The sequence below is a fragment of the Tenebrio molitor genome, chromosome X (assembly GCF_963966145.1).
Source record: "Tenebrio molitor chromosome X, icTenMoli1.1, whole genome shotgun sequence".
NCBI lineage: Eukaryota > Metazoa > Arthropoda > Insecta > Coleoptera > Tenebrionidae > Tenebrio > Tenebrio molitor.
Window position 1 is genome coordinate 5,324,014 of NC_091055.1, and position 23,943 is coordinate 5,347,956.

The 23,943-nt window shown below is 40.0% G+C and overlaps 4 protein-coding genes across 6 annotated transcripts; 1 reads left to right on the plus strand and 3 right to left on the minus strand.

Moving 5' to 3' along the window:
- Positions 1 to 196: 196 nt before the first annotated feature.
- Positions 197 to 8,877, minus strand: PAPLA1 (Phosphatidic Acid Phospholipase A1). Of its 2 annotated transcripts, XM_069059868.1 has the most exons (8): positions 8,653 to 8,876; positions 2,700 to 3,529; positions 2,521 to 2,647; positions 2,136 to 2,470; positions 1,938 to 2,085; positions 1,472 to 1,888; positions 1,052 to 1,417; positions 197 to 1,002 (listed from the first exon to the last, which is right to left on the minus strand). In XM_069059868.1, exons 1-8 carry the CDS (start codon positions 8,789 to 8,791, stop codon positions 431 to 433), a joined length of 2,934 nt encoding a protein of 977 aa, XP_068915969.1. In that variant the 5' UTR covers positions 8,792 to 8,876; the 3' UTR covers positions 197 to 430. The 2 variants fall into 2 exon arrangements, with proteins under 2 accessions (XP_068915969.1, XP_068915968.1); XM_069059867.1 differs by having other exon boundaries at positions 1,052 to 1,888; positions 8,653 to 8,877.
- On the plus strand, positions 4,090 to 8,499 carry LOC138139575 (uncharacterized). The gene is made up of 10 exons (XM_069059869.1): positions 4,090 to 4,452; positions 4,500 to 4,747; positions 4,850 to 4,999; positions 5,047 to 5,176; positions 5,231 to 5,464; positions 6,278 to 6,544; positions 6,598 to 6,823; positions 6,878 to 7,143; positions 8,045 to 8,218; positions 8,269 to 8,499. The coding sequence occupies exons 1-10, from the start codon at positions 4,149 to 4,151 to the stop codon at positions 8,439 to 8,441; spliced, it is 2,172 nt and encodes a 723-aa protein (XP_068915970.1). The 5' UTR covers positions 4,090 to 4,148; the 3' UTR covers positions 8,442 to 8,499.
- A 179-nt stretch (positions 8,878 to 9,056) lies between the features above and the next one.
- On the minus strand, positions 9,057 to 11,061 carry LOC138139577 (uncharacterized). The gene is made up of 5 exons (XM_069059872.1): positions 10,398 to 11,061; positions 10,281 to 10,345; positions 9,973 to 10,171; positions 9,609 to 9,689; positions 9,057 to 9,558 (listed from the first exon to the last, which is right to left on the minus strand). The coding sequence occupies exons 1-5, from the start codon at positions 10,443 to 10,445 to the stop codon at positions 9,214 to 9,216; spliced, it is 738 nt and encodes a 245-aa protein (XP_068915973.1). The 5' UTR covers positions 10,446 to 11,061; the 3' UTR covers positions 9,057 to 9,213.
- Positions 11,062 to 11,178: 117 nt separating this feature from the next.
- vri (vrille) lies at positions 11,179 to 20,596 on the minus strand. 2 transcript variants are annotated; one of them, XM_069059870.1, is made up of 2 exons: positions 20,392 to 20,596; positions 11,179 to 13,075 (listed from the first exon to the last, which is right to left on the minus strand). In XM_069059870.1, exons 1-2 carry the CDS (start codon positions 20,450 to 20,452, stop codon positions 11,865 to 11,867), a joined length of 1,272 nt encoding a protein of 423 aa, XP_068915971.1. In that variant the 5' UTR covers positions 20,453 to 20,596; the 3' UTR covers positions 11,179 to 11,864. The 2 variants fall into 2 exon arrangements, with proteins under 2 accessions (XP_068915971.1, XP_068915972.1); XM_069059871.1 differs by lacking the exon at positions 20,392 to 20,596 and adding an exon at positions 15,446 to 15,621.
- Positions 20,597 to 23,943: the final 3,347 nt, after the last annotated feature.

Below are 23,943 nucleotides of genomic sequence, written 5' to 3' on the forward strand. Positions count from 1 at the left end.
TTGGCAACACTGACAACAATTACAACTGCGCGCCAATTTCAAAAATTAACTCTAAATCAAATTACTTTTGACATTTTTATTTTCGACAATCAATAAGGTTTTTATATTTGTGCCTAAAATAAGTCTGTATTTTTAACTTTTTTTATATTTAGTTCGCCACTTTTTCGTTGAATAATTTCAACTCACTATAAAATAATTTCATTTTGCTTAAGTACTCAAAAATTTAATGCAAAATGTACAGCGTACGTACAGAATATAACATCAATATAAAAATATGTATCTATAACAACAAGAAATCACAAACTTTTACATCAACTGGTCATTATCGAACTCGTTTTCTTTTTTTAATTGTTCCGTGATCACAACTGTGGAGCAAATAGGGCGCGTATCTCTGAGCAAGAGGTCGATACACCCATTCGAACAACATATACTATGTCTTCTTTACGAATCCGCTCGTAGGAGGCGGTCCTAAACTGACATTGCATTGAATCGGTGCTGTGGGGTCCATACCCGACCCTTCTCCGTCATTTGCTGGATCTTGAATAAACCTCGACGATTTCGGTGACGGTGGAGGTCTCTCGATCGTCATGGTCTGCTGCGGAATCTTATCGTCGGCGGATATTTGCATATTCGAATAAATTTCTTTCAAAATTAACAACATCGTATCTTCAGACTCCCAATAACAAACGTGGCTCGTCAGGGCAAAAATATATTCGTTGATAAATTCAAACGGCGCTTCTTGTAACACGTAGTCGATTCTTCTGTTATTATTTAGTAGTCCTAAAGGTAAATCCGTTTGTTGTTGCTCTGGCTCTTCAAGTTCCGCTTCTTCATGACTCCGTAGTTGCTCCTGGAGAGCTTTATCTACTTCTTCTTCGAGCGACGCTTGGTCTTGACGATGGAACATCGCCAACTGATAGAACGAGTTCCAAGTACTCTTCATCGAATCAACGACGCGTTGCTTCAAATCGGCACCTACTCGAACCATGGTCTCCTTCAATTCTACAAAAATATCATTAAAAACAGTTACAACGATAATCGAGACGTTTACCTAAATGCATTCTTTTTCTACCCTTGTGGTGCGGTATCAGTACTGGTTTCAGTTTTGATAAATCGGGATTGATCAATGATTCTACTCTGTAAGCTACTGGATCGTAAGGGTGGAATATATTGAAAAATGAAGGACAGGTTGGAAGAGCAAATTTTTCTCCCAACGTGTCTAATCCTCTGACTGTAACAAACATCCCAATCGGCGACCCCAAAGCAAAAAATGCTTTGGGCTGAAATGACAGATGCGGGTATTGTATTTGGGGTTGTCCAGTTCCCACAGCCCCCATCATGTAGCTAATTCTCCTGCTCATTCTGCGCTGTAAAGGTGGAGGTTTGGAATCGTTCAAAGGAGCAATCGTGTCTTCATCTATAATTTTGATAACTGTAATGTTAGTAGGTACTATTATCAGAAAAAAAATACCTTCATTTGTTTCCACTTTTTCCGGTTCTGGGTGTTGATGGCAAAGTAAATCGAACAAAATTAACGACCCTAAACTGTGTCCACCTAAAGACACGCCGCCTTTGAAATCAGGATTCCGTTGTTTGAACAAATCATAAATCTTGTTCAGTTGATTTCCGACAGTCGAAACGATAGTTTGACAGTAGACAGGACTTGTGTAAAACAATAAATCGAGAAGCGTATCGTTGGTGAAATCTCGCAAACGCGGAATACTGTGTAGTGTTATACTTTTTAATTTCTCATCAATTCCTGTATCCGAATGCAGTTCTTGGTGCCAGCTAATGGGGAGTACTTCGATTCTATTGGCCAAACCCTTCTCGCACGATGATCTGTAATGTGACTGGACCAACTGCAACGAAATGCTCCGGAACTCGTCAACTACGAACAAAACTTCCAGAACCGCACCAAATAAAACAAAATCACATACCAACTTCTTCAACGGTACGAAATTTCAAGTCGCAAACTGACCCAATCCCGTGCACCAAAAACAAAAGGTGATCGACTTTGGCCGGTTCGCCTTCGTCGATGTCGAACTCGTCCATGCCACGTTTCACAACCCTCGGACGCGACTGGTTCTAAAACCACTCGTTAGGTACTTTTGTCCGACATATATCGAAAAACTTACAGGTGTGTTGCCCCAGGCGTCAGGCGATTGCGTGGGTGGGAAAAGAACAAGCACATCGGATGCATGAAAAACGACAGTTTCGCCGTTGGGCAGTTCCACTTTTCGGTGCCACTGGTTCGCCTCAAAAGCTGCCCTAAATTCTTCTTCTAATTTGGTCGCGATATTTTCATCGTACGGGACGTATCTTCCGTCGGTGTTGCCTTTGTGAAACCAGGAGCATCGACGCACTTCAGTCGGAGAGCCCTTCCAATACACTGGGATTCGTTGTCTGCGCAAAATGTTAACATCGTAGCGGCCACCGTCGGTGGCCACCACTTTGTCCGGATCTAAGTCATCTAAAATTGAAAATTTTTGAATTGAGCTTCAGCCAATATCGTGAAGTTACTAGAAATGAAAGCTTGTTCTAAGGCGACAGAATCTACCATAGAAAATGGTTCCCAAACAATTTTTCCTTCTATTTCTCTCTTGTGAAACCAGTGGTGATACACAGGCCGGTAGATCTGACTGGTGCCCTGAAATCAACCAAACTGAGCTCTCCGTTGGGTTTAAAAATCTTTGCATTACATTTGAAGTTGGTAGTGTTTCTCCATTTGCACTGGTTGATAACGTTGGCCCAACATTCGAAGCTTGTAGTAATTCATTGGCGGGAATCGCGGACATAACTGGGCCTTGAAGGTTCGAAGCAGGAAAAGACGAAATTGGACTGAATAAATTCTGTTGTATCGGGTTGGGAACAAAAGTCTGGGGTGCGGTCACGGTATTCAGGAACGTCGTAGGCTGTGGGGAAATGGGTTTGAAATACGTAGAAGTAACGCTCTCTTGTGTTGAAGAGATCGAAGAAAGCGCAGGTGACGCAGGAGGTGGCGTAACTTCCGGGAGAATCGCCGAGGGTTGCTGGAAATAAGAAGTCTGCGGGGGTTGAACCGACTGTAGGGGTGGCGCGAAGCTCGACGAGGTATTGTTGGTCAAGCCGGGGATTGGGGCGTAGACGGGTCTCTTGAGGCCGGCTCTTCTATATGTGTTCACTGGGCCTTGAGTCGGAGGGACTTGGGGAGGGTTGCTTGGGAGCCCGCTCGTTGGGAAGAGTGGAACTGGTGCAACATCTGTCGGGGGTTGGCTCAGAATGGTTTCGATGCCGGCCGGAGGTGGAGCAGGGTCCCCAGGTGAAAAGTTTGAAGCAGTCGGTTTCAATTTCAATATGTTGGAAAATGAGGAAAACACCGATGATAAATTGGAGGGTGGCGGGTGAGACGAATCCACTCGTTCGGTTGTTGGATTCGGGGTGAACTCTTGGTGTTGAAAGAAAGTCTCTTGGGGCTGGTTGTGAAAACTGTCGATGCTTCCTGGGATCGGTTCCAAAAAATTCGAACTGTTCTCAGCACGTGGGGCTTGCTCTGAAAATAATGTAGTTCATGCGTCTGTTAAGTAACCGGAACTGTGAAATAAACAAGAATTTATAGTCGCCGTTCGACTAATTAAACAATTGATGGAAATCGGTCAATATTTGCCAGAGATATAGTCACACTAATGAATACCTGATTATTGAAAGGTCGCTGGCACACCTAATACGATTACGTTTAAACATATTTGAACACCTTCCCATAATTCGGGCGCTAATTACGCTTGCATCGAGGCGAAAATAAACCGTCCTTTGAAACTACATTTTTTTGTGACGCATTTTTTAATTTCTGTCTTATGTAATTCACACAAATACTACAAACACAAAATGGTTTTGGCTTTAATTATTATATTTGTCAAAGAAACGGGTGGGGTAATAAATGAGAAAATTGATTTATTGACAAAAACGAAAATGTGTCTTCAAAATGCAATAACACGTGTGTTCTAATAAGTAGTAGAATATTTGTGTAGAAAGAAGACTGATAATTGTTAACGTTGAACAATATCCGCTCCTACCCACAATTCGTCATATCCACACTACAAAAGCCTACCAATTTTTTGGAAATATTTCAGTCGGTGTTAATCATTTCGTTGGGTGTTGTACTTAGTGTAAAAATGTTGCGAGTAGTAATAATTCTGGTAGCAATAACTATCGTTCACGCTGTAGAAAATGTGACCAAGATAACCCACCAAAACATTGTGACCATAGAAGAAGACTACTACCCAAATTACGTAAATAAAAAAGAAGAAAGCGCTCGAAAATTTCTCCAATACTACAACTCTTTCAATCCTGTCGTGTTGTTAGTAGAAAACACTCAACAAAGCCAAAACAATGCACACAACTTCTTCAAAACCGTACACAAACTAAGTCCGCAAGTTGCAAATATCAATTTCATGATGATGAAATTCAACGCTTCAGGTAAAGCAAATAAATTCAGACACTTGAAACTGAACAGGATGTTGTAGGAGTCACCCCCGTGTTAGAAACCACGAAAAACAATAAACCCAGATTCGAGAATATACTAAACGAATACATCAGACAACCATCGAACTCTTTAGGACGCGAAAACAGGAGTGCGGCATTTTTTGCGATTTTACATGCAGCCCAAGTGTTACCCCCGTCAAGCGGTATCGTCCTGTTCATTAAGAAGGATGTAGAAGACGAAACTGTCGCCCCACTTGCCCTGACAGAAGTGAACAAAAAACAAATACAGGTCGGTGGGAACACGTTTAAACACACCTCAAGTGTCATTTATGAGCAATCACAAACAATGTGACAATCACAAAATTTTAAAAAATATCTGTTTAATTTGAAGGTTTTTGTAATTTGGGGTGGCAAAAACGACGAGCGTCTGTTGAAACAATTGGCGTTGCATTCCCACGGTTTGTTTCTGCGTTCTGACAGGAGCTTATCAGAAGTGTATTACGAAGAGTTTCTGGAAAATATTGGTACATTTGGTTCTGCGGTGAGTACCTCGGTGCTCTGATGATTTGTGTTGATTGGCGTTTTCAGTCGACGATTTTATCACGGAAAAATCTGAAAGGCGAGCATGACCTGGTTTTTCCTATCGATTCCGATGTAACAGGTGTTCACATAAGCATAACCCCGAATATCACCAGAGGAATATTAACGACGCCCAAAGGTGGGTGGTGTTAAGCACTAAATCTTGACTAGACGATTCTACATACTTTTTCAGGCTACAATATTGACGCTTTGGGGGGTGAAGACGTGACCCGATACTCTCCCGGTTCATTTATAAAACGGGACGTCGGAATACACGAAATACACTTAAATACTACGACGGCGACGACGCGGGACGTCGGTGTTTGGCGTTTTCGTGTTGGCAACGCGGGCGCACTCTATAACGTTATCGTCTTTGCACACACGAAACTGACAGCGAACGCTATTGTCACCGTCCAAAATGTGACAGGTAACGACATGTAACTCACCAGGATGCTGCACTGTGGTACCGTGGTCCGACTGTACACAAGTGGCTCATTAACACGGGTTTATAGCACATTTAACATTTGAAATAGACTTTGTACATGATGCTCGATACGTCATAGAGCTAGTTGCGCATTCTAAAAAACTCAGGGGACTACGTATTTACAAATCATGTAAATATTTCATATCTAATGTTGAATTCGTTACTAAGACCAAGGAAAAATCTCTCCAGCGCCAACAGTGAATTTTTTTATCTCGACACTGAAAAATTATTATGACATCAAATATCAACAGCGTCGTCTCTTGCATAATGCAAATACGCGCGTAGTTGTTCCAATAATAACAAAGTTGTTTTCTAAAACTGGATGCTTTGATCAAAAATGTTGACCTTGTGTCTTAATACACCTTTAAAAATTCCTATTATCTTGTTTCACTATTTATCTAGACACTATCTGTATTTGGACCAAAGTAACACAATCCAAACACAAACTAAATCAATATGGCATTTTCTCCAAAATATAGAAAAAATACACATAAACATAAATTTTACAAATTTTTTAAAATTTGTACATTCGGGTTATTACTTGTTACAGCGAAGTCACGTCTGTTCTTGTCCCGTAGGTATGTTTACGAAAACATCTGCTGCAGGCGTTCAAAATGATAGGAATATTCCTTGTGTCGCCACATTTTCTTGACATTTGACCCGTTCGATTCAAAATAACAAAATTTATGAGTCGTTTTCAGTGAACTGTGTTTAACAAAATCAAAGCTTCTCGATCGTAATTATATTCTGTTTTAGGTGCCAACAAGACGAAAAGTAAGAGAAAATTTTTAAAATTAGGGTTAAATGGTGATGTCAGTTCTATTAGCAACATCAGTTTTGTCAGTGAGGATGGAAACTCGATCTTGAATGATGTTAAATTTACGCTGGATAAAGATTGGGAAAATCATTTGACAGAAAATATCGAAAACGTTGAAACAAATGGGAAAAAAGAATTAAACATAAATGTGGGGAATATACCAAAGGAATCGTTTTACGCGGTTATTAACGGAAAGGATTCTCAAGGTAGTAAATTTCGACCATGATTTCAAGCAATTTGTATTATTTAACGTTCTCAGGCCATGACTTCAAGAGATTGTCGTATATTAGAGGCAACGTTGACAAAAATGTCTTTTATTTGCCACCTTTAACCGTCGAAGTGGGTCTAGGATCTGAACTTATCACGCAACCCTACAGACAACCTCAATTGTTTTTCGAAGTAACCAACAACGGAAACACACCTACTCTGGCTAAATTTTTTTGCAGAGATGAAAAAGGCATTTTATTATTCATGAATCCTTGGTTGTGAGTATTTCTTGGAGTGAACATACTTCGGATTAAAGGAAAATCTGTTTTTAGCAAGTGGATTAATCCCCAAGAAACTGCAACTGTTCGTATAACTCTGACAACGCGACCGGGATTCTATCAAGATCTCATAACTTTCTCGGTGGTGGGGTCCGAAACTGTCACTAAAAATGTCCTTGTAGACGTGGGTTCGACTAAAGAGGATAGACATGATCCGTATTTAGATTATCACTTTACAAGTGACTGTACAAGTGTGCTTTTTGGAGCTTGCGAGGATGCTACTTGGACCGTTGAGGTCCAAGCCAAGGACACCGGTTCAGGTAAACAACCGCGAATTTTTCACGTAATTATTTCCGGGTTAACCACGATCAAAGTAGAGACAATGACACATGCAAAACATGTTTTGCAATACTATCGGCATCAAGGTTACCTTACGATGAACCAAAATGTCAAACTCCTCAAACACGTCGAACTGAAAGGGATACAGGGTGATTCTGAAATAAGTTTGGAAAAAAAATGTGGAGTATCCTTGACACCAAATAATTCTGCGTAAATGACTTTTGGAGGTGAAATCAAAAGAATGGAAATTACCCTATATCCTTGTATTTTCAACGCCCATGAATAGGGAAAATTTGTCCGAATTTGTTCATTTCATTAGCAACCATTGTTACATCAACTCGACAATAAAGTCGTAGGTGCAAGCACACTGCTTTGTAAATGTTTCTATGGAAATGATCGAGAGGAGTAAGGTTACGTTTGTGACCGACGGTCACCTTTGATTATTATTGTTGTTACACTACCAAAATAATCAGGTAATCACCTTTAACTCAGCAGCGTACTAGCAATTTTGACCAAATTTTCAATCATTTGTATCTCCAAAACGAAAAAACTTTTATAAGAAAAATTTGTTGTCTATGAGTTCGTCTCATCATCACCAATTACCGGGTTTTTTCCAAACTTATTTCAGAATCACCCTGTATATGACGTAATGATGCATAACTTAAAGAAGTCTTTTGATCAGCTTATTTTATATATCATTTTCAAATTTACCTGAAAATTATTTCAATCGATCCACGTATGTACCAAACCTTAATACATTAATTCAATTGTGTTCAACCATTGCGTACCGGTACACAAGAGAGTAACATATTTATCACTTTGATTACAGAGAATTACTCTACCACTTAACACTTTCATTCTGAATTCTTTTTATCTTATCAGGTCTTCTGCAAGTAGTTTCTAAGCCAAAAGGTATATATTTTCCCAACGGGTTCACAACCGGAACCACAGAGGAAGTGAGTGGATTTTACAGTGAATCTTGTTGCAACCCAGACTTGGAACTGATTGCTTTTGACAGACAGAACAACAGAAAAACTCGTCACCTAAACGCATATCGTTCGTATCTCTAAGAAGTAGTAGAAAAAAAATGAAAGTGTTATTTCTAGGTGCCAATCTGGGTCCGGGTGCTATAGCAGCGATCGTTCTTGGAGTTGTCTTACTTCTTATCATTATTGCCATTATTATTATTGTAGCCAAGACCAAATGCAAATGTTGTAAGACGCAACAGAGTTATGATTTGCCAGTGTACAGAGGGCCGCTTAGCTCTCGAAGAATATAAAAACTACATTTTGTAACTTAAAAAAAAACTTTTACATAAATAGAACGGTAGTGTTAAAGAGGGCAATGTTTCTTTAACCACTCTCTGACTAGATGGCGCACCAAGATGATTGTAATAGAAAACTATAATTTTAAAATACTCCCACATGTTACATTTTTGGTTATAATTAGTCCAGAAACGTATTTTTGATAAATTCTGTCAAACGACTCACCTGGTAGTAGATTTAGCACTGGCGGTGGCTTTTCTTTGGCTGGAAGCAGAAGCGCATGTTGCGAAAAATCTTCAATTGTACCTCCAGTTACGGCGGTGTTGAGCAAGGGATTTTTCACTTTTTTGTTAAAATCCATCATTGTATTTAAGGAAGACTAAAAACTAATTCTCATGCTAACAGCTGTTGTGTACAACTGTCAACATTACGTATGAATGAAGATAACGGCAACACACCTTCCACGTAGTGGTCACAGTGTCAAGTAATGTGCGACACTGCTCAAGTCTCATTAATGCAGCTATACGCGGTTAGATGGCGCTGAAGCATTTGTTGCTAATGTTAAATGACAACAATAAATTAGCGCTGTAACAGGTTTAAAAAACTTATCTTTTTATGATGATTCAATAGAAAAACATTTATTTGTTACGTAAAAGTCTTTGTTCTCATTAATATAAAATTAAATTTTATTTTTCCGTTTTATCACAAAACAAATTAGACGGCTTCTTCAGTTCTGTAATTTATTTATAATCATAATAATATATTAAAAACAAGTTCTTTTCTTTGTTAGCAGGAATATTCTAGCCACGACGATTCTCGTAAATTCGGCTGAGCTGTACAAAAATAATTTTGGATCCTTGTTGTTCCAGGAAGGCGAATGATGCGCAGATCTCCTTCTGGAGTGATTTGGAGGGAATTATACAAAGGTACAACGTTAGTCTTCGGTTTTCCCCATTTGTCGTACGTGGTTGTGGTCACCGCGCTCGACTGTCGTTGGCCACTTATCGGGTTGATTGTAGCGCACCTAGTCCTTGCGAGAATGCAAGACGTAACATTCTTGACCAGGATGACTTGGTCCTCTTCAAAAAGCGCATCGTTATCAGCAGACGCCTGTTCGTAACATTGGCCAATCTACAAAACCATACAAGAGCTAACGGCTCGTCGAGGACTCACCGACTTACCAATAAATCAGCGTTAACTCTCCTTACGCAACTTACGAATCTGCAGTAACCCGCAACGCAGGCCCCAGTTCCTGGATTCGACTGGAAATCGGGAAATCCTTTCGGTAAACGAACGAAAACATTTCGTTCGAATTCTCGAAATAAAAATGATTCTCCTCCGCTCATTACCAAATAAATCATGCACAGATAATTGTATTTATTTACTCTCCAATGTTTACAGCTTAATTCGTTATTGTTATTATGCACATTATTAAATTACGTAAATAGCGGTCGTTGATTGTTTAAATAAACAAGCGGACTGAAGGCGAGTAAATTTGATAATTCGTCTCAATTATATCTGCGATTGTCTTTTAATGTTACTTACGTCTATTTGTGCGGAACAATCCTCGTATCTGGTGCCGGCCAAATAGTTTTCTGCACAATCACTCAGATCTCCTAAAGACGGTTGACCATTATTAGCCGTCGATGCTTGCTGGAAACAACCGATACAGGCATCTCTCATGATATCATTCTCTTCGCCAATGTTGTTGCACACCAAGACGGTGAGACTCGTCAGTTGGACGCTTCAAACGCAAAATTAACATCAGATCTACGACACTGCTCCAAAAATTTAATACGCACGTAACACTTTTCCTACTGCGTGCTAGATTTTTGGAGCTGCGCTATGCTTACGTGTACTGTTCGCAGTTGGGAGGTTTTTGGAATTTTTGGAGTTTTTTGATAAGCGGAAGTTCCATCTGGAATACTCGTCTGAAATTTGACAAAAAGCATAGTTGCGAAACAACTCACCTTTACTGACGAAACCAAAGTTAAAATAGTGAAAATGTGTTTACTCATTGTTACTGGTTGAGTTTCGTGAACTGGATGATTTAGTTTTTTCCCTGATCCGGCAATAATTTATAGGAAAAAAAATCCCACTTATTTTAGTTACATAAATTGCGTGTATTTGGAGTGAGTGACATTTCGCAATATCCGCGCTTTACAATTTGTAATTCGCACAATTGGCAAGTATTGCGGTGGAGTGTTAATTTGTTGTTTTGAGGCATGAAATGCGTAATTTCGCTGTACGTGGACCTCTGGGTTTGAGGTCGCGAAACCTAACGAGGCGTTCTTTTATTTGAGCGAATTCCGGTACGTTCACCCGGCGAATTTGTATAAGTAATTTCGATCGAACGCGAGGGTCTCCATTGTTTGTTTTGCGTTATAATTGAAGATTTTGGATGAGTAACGAGTGCGTTAAATTGTTGCGCGTCGTGCGAGCGAGGTGACTTTCGGGGGGCATTCGCATGAATCGCACCGGCATCGTAAATACCCATGACGCAGTGAAGCCATGTTGAGTCTCAAATCTAGAATTAAGTATTGCGCAACGTTGAGCGTGGTCATGGTCGGAGCGCGTGGAACTCGCTCCCGTCACAGATAAACAGACCGAACTGAACAACAACGGAGGCCAGGGAGATGCGCCTCGGATCTGTTGTTGTTGCACACGAGTCGTTTTGCCAACTTTCTACCCCAAATCGGGGCCCTCCGCAGCGCGATTCCTGAGATAGGACGGATATACGAAAACAACAAGTTTTGAAAAACGATGCAAATATTTATTTAATACATAGTTAAGAGGATACATGCTTGGTAATATGAAAATATATCGTTACTTTCTTTACTATGATGATATTGATGAATATTTATGCCGGACGAAATCGGTTACAGATTCATATCAGTTGCATCACTTGAGGTAAGGTCCGGCACTAGTCTTACTGATACATAAATATACAATTAATGAGATAACATAACGTAAACTGCGGGCTTCCCCGAGGTTTGTAACAAAAATACATACATATTATACATAAATAATCTTGTTTTCTTACATTAATAGTCTACAAAAAAATCACACATTTCCAGCTAAAAATAAAAGGTACAATAAATTCCCTATGAGATGAGGAAATGAAACCAATGGTAGGTATAGTACAGTTGGATGTATATAACAAAGTAATAGCGATATAAGCGCCAACAATGCGTTACAATAAGGTTATGTTAAATAAATCGGGATAATCATAGGAATACATCGGCAAATGAAAGCGAGTCCACTAAGATACAGAGTTGTGCAAGCGGAGAGATCAGCCTCCGAACTTACTAAATGAATAAATACCTAAACACTAGAATAAATAGCTCCCGGCGGAGCGCCTGATATGTCCGATCCATCACAAGTACGCGCACGACGAGCACACGTGGGCTACCCCAGTAGCCCACTTCCGACCTGAACTAATGTCGCACAGGTTCCTTCTCCTTGCCGATCATCATCGACTTGAGATGTTCGACTTCGGACGACAGCCTCACGATTTCAGAGTGAAGCCTCTGCTTGGCATCGGAGTCTCCGCCCGCAGCATCCTGCATGGCCTGCAACTGCGACTGCTTTTGGAGAGTCTGGAGAGTGGCCGCGGCCTGAGCCGCTTGCGTCGACCACTCCGCACCTAAAGAAATGCCAGAATCGCGCTCGTCGCTGGAACCTTCCGCGTCCCAAGGAGGGCTGGCGCGGGGACCGGGTTCCTGTTTGATGTTTTGCAAGGAGAGTAGCGTGTTGGCGGCGTCCTTGTCGCCGAGATGTGACTTGTGACGCAACTTCAGGGGGAGGCTGTTGTTCGCTTCGGGGGTCAAAGCCACCGGGGCGCTCTCGTCGCCCGAATTGCTGGAGACTTCAAAGGGGGATTGTCCGCGCGAGCGGGACCTCGACGACAGGTTGAGGGCGTCGTTCGAATCGTAGTGGACGGCCTGGTGGTAATTCGGGAAGGGGAAGTGGTGAGGGTACTCGGGGTGATCTCTGTACGGGGGCTCGTGATGGGAGGCTGGCGGGTGGAGGATGTGAGCGTGGGGCATTGGAGGAGGCGGCGGAGAGCCCAACACCGGCTGGTGGATTACCGGCGTCGGAATGGGACTGTGCGGGTTAAACATCAGAGGATTTGCTGGATGGGTCAACTTCTGTCTCTTGGTCAAACTCAGCACTTGCTCGTTTGTGGGCAAGTTGGCCAAGACTTTTTCCACGCAGACGACTTGCTCTCCGCAGATCCCGTACTCTTCCTTGATTGCCTCCAATTGCGCCTTCAAAATGGCGTTCTCTTTTGTCAGCTCCACGACCCTCTGCTCCAGGACCATGTCGTTGAAACGTCTCTTCTCGCGGGACCGCTTGGCGGCCTCGTTGTTGCGGCGACGCCGGTCCCAATAGCTGTCGTCTTTTTTGTTGTCGGGTGTGAACTCTCTCTGCTTTCTTTGCGAAAAAAGCTCTTTATGCTTGACCGACGTCATGTTGTAGGAGGAGGGGTAACCCTCGGCTCCAGGAGATGTGGAAGATGCGAGCATCTCCCGTCCGTGACTGGCGGGCATGTTGGAGTTTAACTGTGGAATTTCACCATTTACGGGGGATCCACTCTGACCACGGCCCACAAATTCGGCAACCATTATACGCTGCTTTAATACATCTGCAACCAAAGACTTCGATTAGGTTTTGGAATTTTTCCTTTTGTTTGTATGGTATACATGGTGGACGCTTAATCGGATTAGTGAAAAAACGCGGACCGGTTTTTGCCACAAGTGCAGTCAAGGCCGTCGCGATTCACCTGCCATCGACGGCTATATACCTGCATAACTTAACCCTACACCGTGTCTAACTAGTAACTACCAATTGCTAATAGTTCGAGTCGAGTTCGAAATTAACCGCAAGAGCCTTGAAGAGGTCGTTGCCTAAATACGAATACCCTTCGTCATTACGACAGAATTCCGGAACGGAAATGATTCAGGGGCCATGTGGTAGATATAGAACGACCAACATGAGGACTCTAAATTAAGTAATAGGATATAGCCACGTGATTAAGAGTCTGGCGATACCAACTTTTAAGATTTCACAATTGCACACCTACGTCTGAATGTACAAGTAGTGTAGATGTCCGGAAACGTGAGCTATAGTGAACGGAGCGAGCTGTGATCGAACAACGTGATCTACTTCACGTGTGAACCTTGAGGACACGCTAATCGACATTTCTCTAGAACGGGGTCCGTCGTCCTTCCCGTTCGGTAAAATCCGTCGACGGCTACGCAATATACAGTAATAAATTTCGGGGAAGCACGCGTGCCGACAATTAAGCATGTTCGCGAGAAAACAACAACAATTTTGTAAATTGGAAACAAAGAGGTTTGACGCTTCCTGAAAAAACGTGACGCATCAGTAACAACAAAATTATGCAGCGGAGAACAACGAATGATCCTTAAATATATATGAGTGAAATCGGTGTTTATTTGATGACGTGGCCACAAATACGTCGCCAAATATCTTCCAAAACAAATTGTTACGAAACCGTTCTAAATATAATCCGACCAGTTGTGAAAAAGGGAGGTCCGTCGAAAAATACGTAAATCGAGTGTTTATTAAAAACTGATCGATCGATAATCGGTGTCGCGAAGCGTGTCTGTCATTTTGGAACGGTAAGTCGGAATAAGAACGGCGGCAGTTATGTCCGAGCGAACAATAGTTTTATTTTTAACCACACGTGGACTTGGACCGATCAAAACAAGAGCAAAGCGATTTTTCGAACAGTGTGACGTGTACTGCATTACCGACACCTACACGGTGTTCTTATTTATTGGCCGTGATAAGCCCGTTTAAAATGTTACCACCGCAAGATACGTATTTGATTTTGTTACGCAATTTTATTGTGGTTCCGCTAGAACGAGCATAATCGAGAAACAAAAAGGTTGCGGCCGTTGCATACACAATCGTCGACAATTAGAGCGCATTATTTTCCGACGATCGATCGAACAAATGAGATGTCTCCGGGAAAGCGTTCACCGGATTTTCCGACAACACGACCGGTTGACTCACTCTTGATCCTGGTGAACGAAAATCCGCCGCAAAATGCGAACACTGTTTGTGTTAGAAACCAGCGTCTAACAAGTTAACGAGCGTTGTTAGTGGAGAAGTAGGCTAGTGGAACTCCAGAGTTCAAGAATGCTCTGCAATGCCGAGCTCCACACTTATCTCTTATTACATAATGTAATTGCAAAATCATTATTCGAACCGTGGCATCGACGACGAGTCTTTGTCGGTGATTGTTTGCTCATTACTCTTTGTCCCCCAAAATCGTTTTTGTTCCGCGAAAGACCGCACCAATCGGGACCATGCTCTAATATCCCGATCGGCGCATAAAGAGAACGTAAATAAAGATCCGTTTGAAAGAAAAGATAAAGACGCGCGCTCAAACAAGCAATTTGTTGCATCATACTGGGAAGACAAAGCAACTGTCAAATTTCTGGAAATTACGATCATTACGTCAAGTGAGTCACCGTATCTGTCAAATCCGTGGATTCCACACTAACACGATTATGATTCGAAAACAAACAACTTACTCAATATTACATCATTTTTGAGTAAAAATTCAAATTAGTGCGACTGAAATTATATCGTCTGTTGCCACATAATGATACGAGATAAAGGCGCACGTTGTGTAATTTTTTAATCAGGTTTTAATTGTACTGGTTACAAAAAGTAATCCGAGGGTGAAGGTGACGACGGACAATGGTGTTGGCGGGAACGCGTTCAAAAATCGGTGCAGCGCGCGACTTGAAACACTTCCAACTCGTTCGGGATAAAACAAATTCCAAATTTCGTAACACAATTAATCATAGATATAGATCAAGAGTAACAAGTAACTGTACCCGAGACGGCGCCAATAAATGATGCTTGGAATATTATTAGACCGTATCTGTCACCTAGAACCATGCGACCGTAACCAGCGACAACAAAAACCCTCGGACACCGTTCCGGTGAAAAAGAAAAAAAATCAAAAACCACTCACCAACTGTCAACGTTGACGTGTAAAGTCCCCGGATTTGTTTTCTTTCGGGAAAAGTCAAACACTTGCGAGTGTCGTCAAACAATAACAATGTACACAAACTGTAGCGTCACCGAAACACGTCTGTATTCTATGCTAGGATGTCGAAGACTACGCTCCGAAACCGACTACACCGTACGCTTTGACGGCGGCGGCCGCGTGCTGATCATGATCAGTCGCGACGGGTGGGGAGGGGGTGGTGGGGGTTCCGGAGGACAACACCCTCAGTGACTCACCAATCAGAGCAGTGACAGGTCACCTTCGTCAGTTACGTAACCTGCTCGTGCCCTCTCGTGTATCTTAATATTTGGGACCGCATGTGTTTCACGGGAATTTCGGATTCGGTTATTAACGCAATTATTACGCAATTCCGGCAGCTATCATTGCAGGAATTGATCGGAGCGCAACTCATTACTGCGCCGCAAATAAACAAAAAACAAAAAAAAAAGCGCCTTTAAAAACGACGCGCCGACTTAGTACTTATTTATTTACTTGAGCGGAAATCACCGTCTGGTCTGGTGGCACTTTCCCGAAAAATTTGGCGCGCGACGAGGGTGCGTTTAAAAACGCATCAAGTCGACAATTGCGACATCTGAGGTCGCTTTCTGGTAACAAATGATGAAATAATGCAGGTGATCATCGGGGGACGTTCGTAATCCCAATCGAAAAGGTACACGTCTGTTCTGGTCGACGTTTATTCAAATCATCGATTTCGCAACGTTTCATAATTGACGTGTTGTGATTCCCTCAATTAGCGTCGTCTACGGTACAGGTTTGTCATTTTCCGAGATTTTTGAACGAAATCCTTGACGGTGCTGGTGGGAGGCGTCTCTTTGAGAGACAATGACCATTATTATTAGTCACTCTATTAACGAAGCTCGCTGCGATTTACTTGGGGTTATTTGCGGCTGAGACTGTAGAAAAAGATAATTTGCTGATTGGTAATCTTGGGGTTTTTGTTCGAAACAAGGAGCGGCCGGGACTAGTCGTGAATGATTTAAATGCAAGTGCTTTCGACAATAATAAAGTAATGAGCTGAAATGAGAGCCAGACGTATCGATCGCTGCTTACCAGTTCGAATCACTATCAATTAAATGACTGTTTTTAACAAGTTATCAAAGAAAAAATACAGTTACAGTTATGTGGAACTGGCCAATGTCATCAAAAAAAGTAACAAAAGTACAACGAGATTACGTTGACATAGGTTAGGGATATTGCAACTGCATAAATATCATATTTATAAGTAAAGTTCATGGTTTCCTAGATAGCTGTACAATAAACGTTGAGATTATTGTTGAAAAACACGACTATTTTAAAAGGTTAATATCCTAACTAAAACTCGCCATTGTTTCAGCTTGTTATTTATTACTCAATCGAGTTCAAAATCCAAAGTTTTTTCCAAAATTGCGCAACTCCAATTAAAGCAGCAGCCACTTGGACTACGTTCACCAGTCTTCTATATAAAGAACCTACTTTTTCTGTTGGTCCGAGATGTTTTTACATTTTGTCTTGGAGAAAGCAATAGGAAAGTTCCCATTACTATCACTAATTATTTGCTAGAACAATTTTTGCATTTACATTACAAATTGTTGTACCGTTTCTCCGTTAACCAACCACACGCTGAATTTAGTACAGTTAACCGCTTTATCGGCTTCATTTGCGACGATAAATTAGGCTGTTGCCAACAATGCGTTCAAGAAAACAAAAATATTTCGAGATAATTTTTTCAAAATTATCTCGAAATTTAAACAATAAGTGACAACCGAGAAATATGAGTACTGTTAACCGAATCGGTGATTAGCGTCGTCAATTAACCAGCATTTACCAATTTCAACAACTCTTGAACAATGGCAAATGAAATTGAGCATAATGGGTCACCTTGTGCGAATTTTGGTATATGAATAATAAAATGAGCAATAAAACTAATCATTCATAAAATCTTCTCTTGTCATCTTCGTATTGACACAATGCTTTCACAATGGTCGTGACAGAATCGATTCTGTTTAAGAAAATTTGAAGGCGATAATGTCGAAACCGAGTCGAATTTTAACAACACAAATACAATTGCATAACAAAACAATAGAATTAGCAATCTTATCTAAAGGAAGTGTTTAATATAAAGATATAGAGGTAATTGTTTTTATCGCTTTGTCTCCGATATTCTAGAAATACTTTGTCAAAAAATAATAATACGTATGTATTTGGTAAGTTTCGTAACGTTGCGTTAATAACACATTACGATTTTTTCTCGTCAACATTCGAATTTTCCTCTTTCAGGTAAAACACGTGAGTAATAGAGAAAAATTCCTGATGTGTGGCGCTCGACGTGCGTATTAAATATACGAGTAGTAAGAGGTTGACCTCTCAACAAGAGAAGACAAGGTCATCAAAATGACCTCTTATTCGCCAGTTCAGCTTTTTCCGGTAACGTTTTTTCACTGCAAATCGAAGTTTACAAAAATTCTAACCTTGAGTCATGTGTACCACCCATGATTAATAATTATTACGAAATAACCGAATTTATTTACGTTAAGCTTTTACCTTTATATAACGTAACACTCAACCTTCTGGGAAAGTCAAGAACGCGCTTGTATTATGTCATCTAATTTCAGCAGACCGACTTTGATTTCATTGCTAATCGCGTCAAAATCAATTGACGGGAAATCATTTCTAACAGACCGTTCCGCGAATTACCGTCTTACTTTCCTATTATTCTGAGTAAAAGTCGCTGTGACATTGACGCAACCGCAAATTCGTGACCCCAAAATTTTGCTTCAAGATCGCAGTTTGGCGGGATCCTCCAGGAAACCTCACGTTATCCTTTGATTGACAGATAACAAACAATTTACACCCTTGGGCCTCTTAATAGATAAAATACGCAAATCAATTTGTGTTATGACCGATAAAAATCTTCTGAATACTTATAGAAACAACCGTGTTGAGCCAGAGATAGATATCTATTTCTCACGTTAACTATTTTTACAACAAATTTGTTGACAACACTGTCATAAAATTTATATCGTAATGCTTATTAATATTAAAAAAAACACTGACATTCTTAATACTTTAAATCTATTGTTTTATTAGTCTATTAAAAAATAGAGCATAACCAACGAAAAAATGTTTGTATTGTGTCGATGATTATTTTTAATTTATCGTTAAATTATTCACAACTGCCAGTGTAACTGTTGCTGTTACATTACCAAATCACCAAAATGTATTTACCATTTTTGCTAAAACTGAAATAACAAAAAGTCAATTTATCTATTAACCATATTTCGATAAGGTTTTCCAAAACAAATGACGTTGCTAACAAATAACGCAATTATTATATTTTGAAAAATGACGATACGTACGATCAATATAATAATATACATAATCAAACAACTCAACAGACCTTCACTTTTTGTATACGTATTAAAATAGAACCGTTAATTTGTATGCAGAATTAATTTCAGCTTTTAACGAGAAGATATTTATTGATACACCGAATCAATAATTTTAGGATCAGCTTGTACGAGAATTAATTGACAAAAAGTGTGCCCAACGCGAAATCCTTGAGTGACACCACACGAGTCAACGCGAAACCTTCTTGCAATTATTACCTCAAATCATTCTGAAAGGTTAGCACTTGAACAGAAAATGCATTTCATTTCTTGCAATAAATTTAGAACGACTGACCTTAGTAAACAGAAAAGTATCTCTGTGCAATGTGACTCTAATTACGTCTGCAACTCGCTACTTTCATTGTGGCCGTGATCGACGGAAAATTTACACATTTTTCAACTTAACCAGAAACAAGACATTTTTACAAAATAAATGGAGATTCGTGTCAACTTGAATTTGGTTTTGAGGAGAAGTACACGAGACTCGCAACAGAATGTGGGTTCTTTTAAGCACCAAATGGATGGTGGTGTTTCTTAATACCGTAAAAAATAAGCTACTTAAGGTAATGAAAAATGATAAATATATCGACAAGGTGTGACAATACGGTTACCAACATAACCTGAATCTTAAGAAAAGTGGGCCACGTTTTCTTCCTGCGTACATTCCATATTAGTTATGGTTTATTTGTTCGTGCGTTTAATTTTCTGAGTTGTTTTTCTTAAGGGATAGTGTTCTAGTTTTGGTATCGCGTTATTTGTTGAAGTTTGTAGGGGTATATGAAAAATTACAATGGGTGTAAATAATGAGTCGGTATAAAATTATATGAAGTTTTTTTATATAAATAAATGTCGTTGTTTGTATTAATTAATCGAGTGGAAGATGGAATGAAATTCCCGAGTTGAGACTGAGAAAATAAAGCGAATAAAAAATGACAAGAGAGTGCATGTGTAAAAGAATAATTTTAAAAATAAATCAGCTCAATGTGCAGTGCCATTTTATCATTAACCCCATTAGTCTTCCCCACTCTTCCTTTTTTCGGCGAAAAATCGCGTTGCAGTTTTAAAAATAATATTTACAGCTCGTCCTGCTGCATACATAAAAATAAGCGGATTCAAGGCTCGACCGACCATCGTATCAATAAGGCAGAATTATTTATTTTCACATTGCTATTGTTTTAGGTTATGTTTATAACTGCGAGTGAAATGATGCGTGGGAGAGAGACAACGACACAGAATAAACCGTTAAAGTGAAACAACAAGTAAATTGTTATCGAGCCAAATTATAAAGTAAAATTTCAGCATTCATTACATTTAGGGCAGATAAAAATACAGCCGAAATGAGAACAAGTTAACAAGTCATTTGCGAGCGGTTAACATGATGAGCTTTTTCGAAGACATTTCAACAAACAAAAGCTTTATTTATAAAGCGGACTCATTTTTCAGCGGAGAACTTTCCATGCACTTATTTTTTAAGTTCCCATTGGCACGAGAAGAATAGTGGCGGTTTTTCCAAAATCGACTTACCGGTAGGCGCGGAGAAAATTAATCCGTTATCGGGGTGGTGCATGGGAGGCATCGTCGGCATGATGAAGGGTTCAGGTCCGGAGGGCCTGGCAGCGTGTAGCGACGCAATGATGAGGCCGTGGTGATCACCACAACACAACACATAGAGTTCGAAGCACGCACGTCTTCACCGATCAGAAGTCGAGTAGGGTATAGCGCTTTGCAGCAAGTGCAAGCCGTCCGCGAGGATGTAAAAGTACGAGATAGTGACCTACATGGCCGCGAAGTAGTGGCAAAACGAAGAAAGCGGAGAAAGGGACACCTAAAGGAAATGCGGCCGTTACAAGTAATACGTAGTTACGTGAGATTACCACGACATAATATGTTTGTGTCCTCAATTTAGACCGACTTTCGGCCGTACTGCATTCTCGGATAAAAATGAAATCAACTTAGAAACGCTAAATAGGGTTAACCAGAGAGAGTTGCCACCAATTTTCATTATGTTGCCAATTAAACCAGCAATGTGATTTGCTTTACATCACGCACCGTGTAACCATCACTGTTTCCACAAAATCCGAAAAATTTTAAACACACTAAACTAGAATGAAACTTGGCTCAGGTTAGGCCTCGAATCTTACAAAATCAAATCAGAACGACCGGAGTGAATTTGCAAATTCCTTAAATATGAACGATGGATTACTCATTTTCTAGCTGAGGTTGTGTACTGAAATCATCAAATTAAATTGCCAAAGCTATAAATTCTGCACATATCTGCCATCCAGCACAACACACGGCCACTCAGCATTAATTATTATTGAAATTGATAAACTTCTGATTATAAGCAAATTAACATTTTTTCAAAATTCTCCGCACACACACGAATACGTACAAGAACCAAACGGTGCGTATCAGACAACATAACATAACAAACCAATGATTTATCAAGATTTTAAAGAAGTCTACAATTCTGATTGCATAATTATTGAGTCAATAATCAAAAAATCTGTAACAGTGCAATTAGTAAGATAATGTAATTGAAACAGTAATGGTGTACAAGAATTCAAAATTCTTTTTAATTTAACGTTAAATGTTAATTAACGATCATGGTGTCGTAATTGAAACAACCTTTAAATTTTTACGTATGTAGTTGTAATTAAACATGTAATTTAACAAAGTGTTTAAAAGTTTGTAAAATGATAATAAGAAAAAGACAAAAGTCGTACCGACTGGAGGTGTAGTTTTTGCAGTCGGAAAGGAACAACTTGCAAGGACAGAGTATAAATTATTATATAACTGTTGATGATTAGCCAGTGAAATTATTTTACAAGACAGGAAATTATTTTTACATTTCTAGGGTCCAAGGTCTTTTGTCGAGCTTATTTACAGTGATAATGGCAATTTAGATCTTGGGACCAACATTCTTAGGTTGAAGTCAACCGAACAGGATATGTAATTTGATTATCGATGATGAAAATTATTTTTTGTAATCGTGTAAACCCGAATCAATTCCTTAAAGATGCATGTTTTTCAGTTTCGTGTTGTTTATTTGGTGACACAATAGACTGATTAGCTTATCACAGGCAAATAAAGTATACAAAACAATTCTGTTTACCGTGTCTACCGCGAATGATAATACTTGTACGTTTGTCTGGTCCAATAAAGCCAACCTGGTAGGCAAAAAAAATCATGATTTGCCGCGATCGTCGTTAAAACAAAACAAAAAAAAACTGCACGAAACGAGTACTTCAAGTGCATTACTTTATTTAAAAGCCATGAACTGGGAGTTATTTGCACAACAGTGTAGTAAACAAAATCAAGGCCACCACCACATGAAATGGTGTCTGATAAAAAGCCGATGCACTTCTTATACGATGAATGACCGAAAAAGCCAACAAATATGATGCATTGTCTGTCATGCAAGGCCATTGTTGATGTTGGACATGGCTCAGAACCGGACCTACCGCTGCTTGCATCATACGCAAATTAACTGGCCAAAACACACGTCATGGCCTTATTGACTTCCAGCCGCATCCACGACCGGCTTGACAGTCCAATAATTAACACCAAAACACAAATTTTGCAACCGGAGGTGGCCACACTGCGTGACACCGGAATCCCAAAAGATAAGAACACGGATGATGATGCCGAAACCCTCAACCAAACACAAAATAATCAACGTTTCTACTTTTATGCCAATCATAACATCTATGCATTTATTTTTTCTCTTAATTGTGTGACTGAAAATACTTTTCAGTACAGTTCTCCTTATGTCAAAAGGTATTCGTAGATAGTCACGACAACCACACTTTTTACAACCAAAAACACAATCACCATTTTTCTTATCTCGGTCCTACTGTTGTTGACATTTATCATTTTAACGCTTCCACTCATTTTTGACACCTGAGCTACTTGTTGTTCTACGAGCTGACTTTACCATATTATTGACCTAAACCGCTAGCACTAGTATCTGCTGAAGTCAGAAGAATCTAACAATCTCTGTTACCTTTCTGATCAGCGTTGTGTATGTGGCAAGAGAAATCGTAAAGCCGAAGGAATTTTCGACAAACTTCAAATCAAAAATTTCAAATTTGAAAGATTCAAAAACCGGATTAGACAGGTGTGAATCAATTGAAAATAAATGGATAATTCAGTTGGGTGTTACCTTTGATCAAGTTTCATTTTAGAATCCTGATATGTATTTTTTAAGGAAATGTATGTTTGAGATATGTATAATCTTTTTTTTTACAATTGTCCTGTATTTCCAGACTTCAAAGAGCCTGGCAGCAAACGGAACAAAGTGCTTGACAAAAATAATGCGCTTAGAAAAAAGTGCTTCCGTTTTGTTCGGTGGAATTTTTGAAGCCGAATATGTAGTATCAAGGACTTTTAAAATCTCTTATCCTTAGTGTGCGTGAATTTTTGTAAATAGCACAAAAACAAGGACGTGCAAAGAGAATTTTATGCTCGACGTGGTAAAAGACTCTGACAGCAATTAAACATCGGCCATTGTAGCTTTGTTTCAGCTTAAAAGCTTATCGTTCGATAGACCAATTGGAAATTAAAAACAGACAAAGACATCGCGTTCTGTCTAAAAATAAAGAGCAATTATCTCTTATCGGTTTCCAGTAACAAATAGTAATAGTTGATGGGAATGAACGTCGGTTCGAAAGCTTGATCGCGGACTAGACGCTCAATATGAGCAAAGCGGCAGAAATATGGCGGAAAGGACGAGAAAAGGCTTTCATATTTGAGAAACGATAGCAATAAAGCAGCCGCGTGATTAATTTTTAAATACTGTCCTGCAAAATATAAGATATGTATTAGTTATATTCGTCTGGCCTTGCAGCGCGAAGGTTTTGGCCGCGCTCGGCCGTTCAACTGGCGACCTTTTCACAGTCAACAGTTCTGCCGCCCCTAACCGACGGCGGCGAACAGAGACGGGCGGCGTCGCACAAAAAATTTCCATCTCGACCACCCCATGCTCTCATTATATTACGTGTAGTGTCAACGCACCGTCGAACATACCGGGAATACTTAATATGTCTTCACCCTTTTTTCACTTTCGCTTCAAAA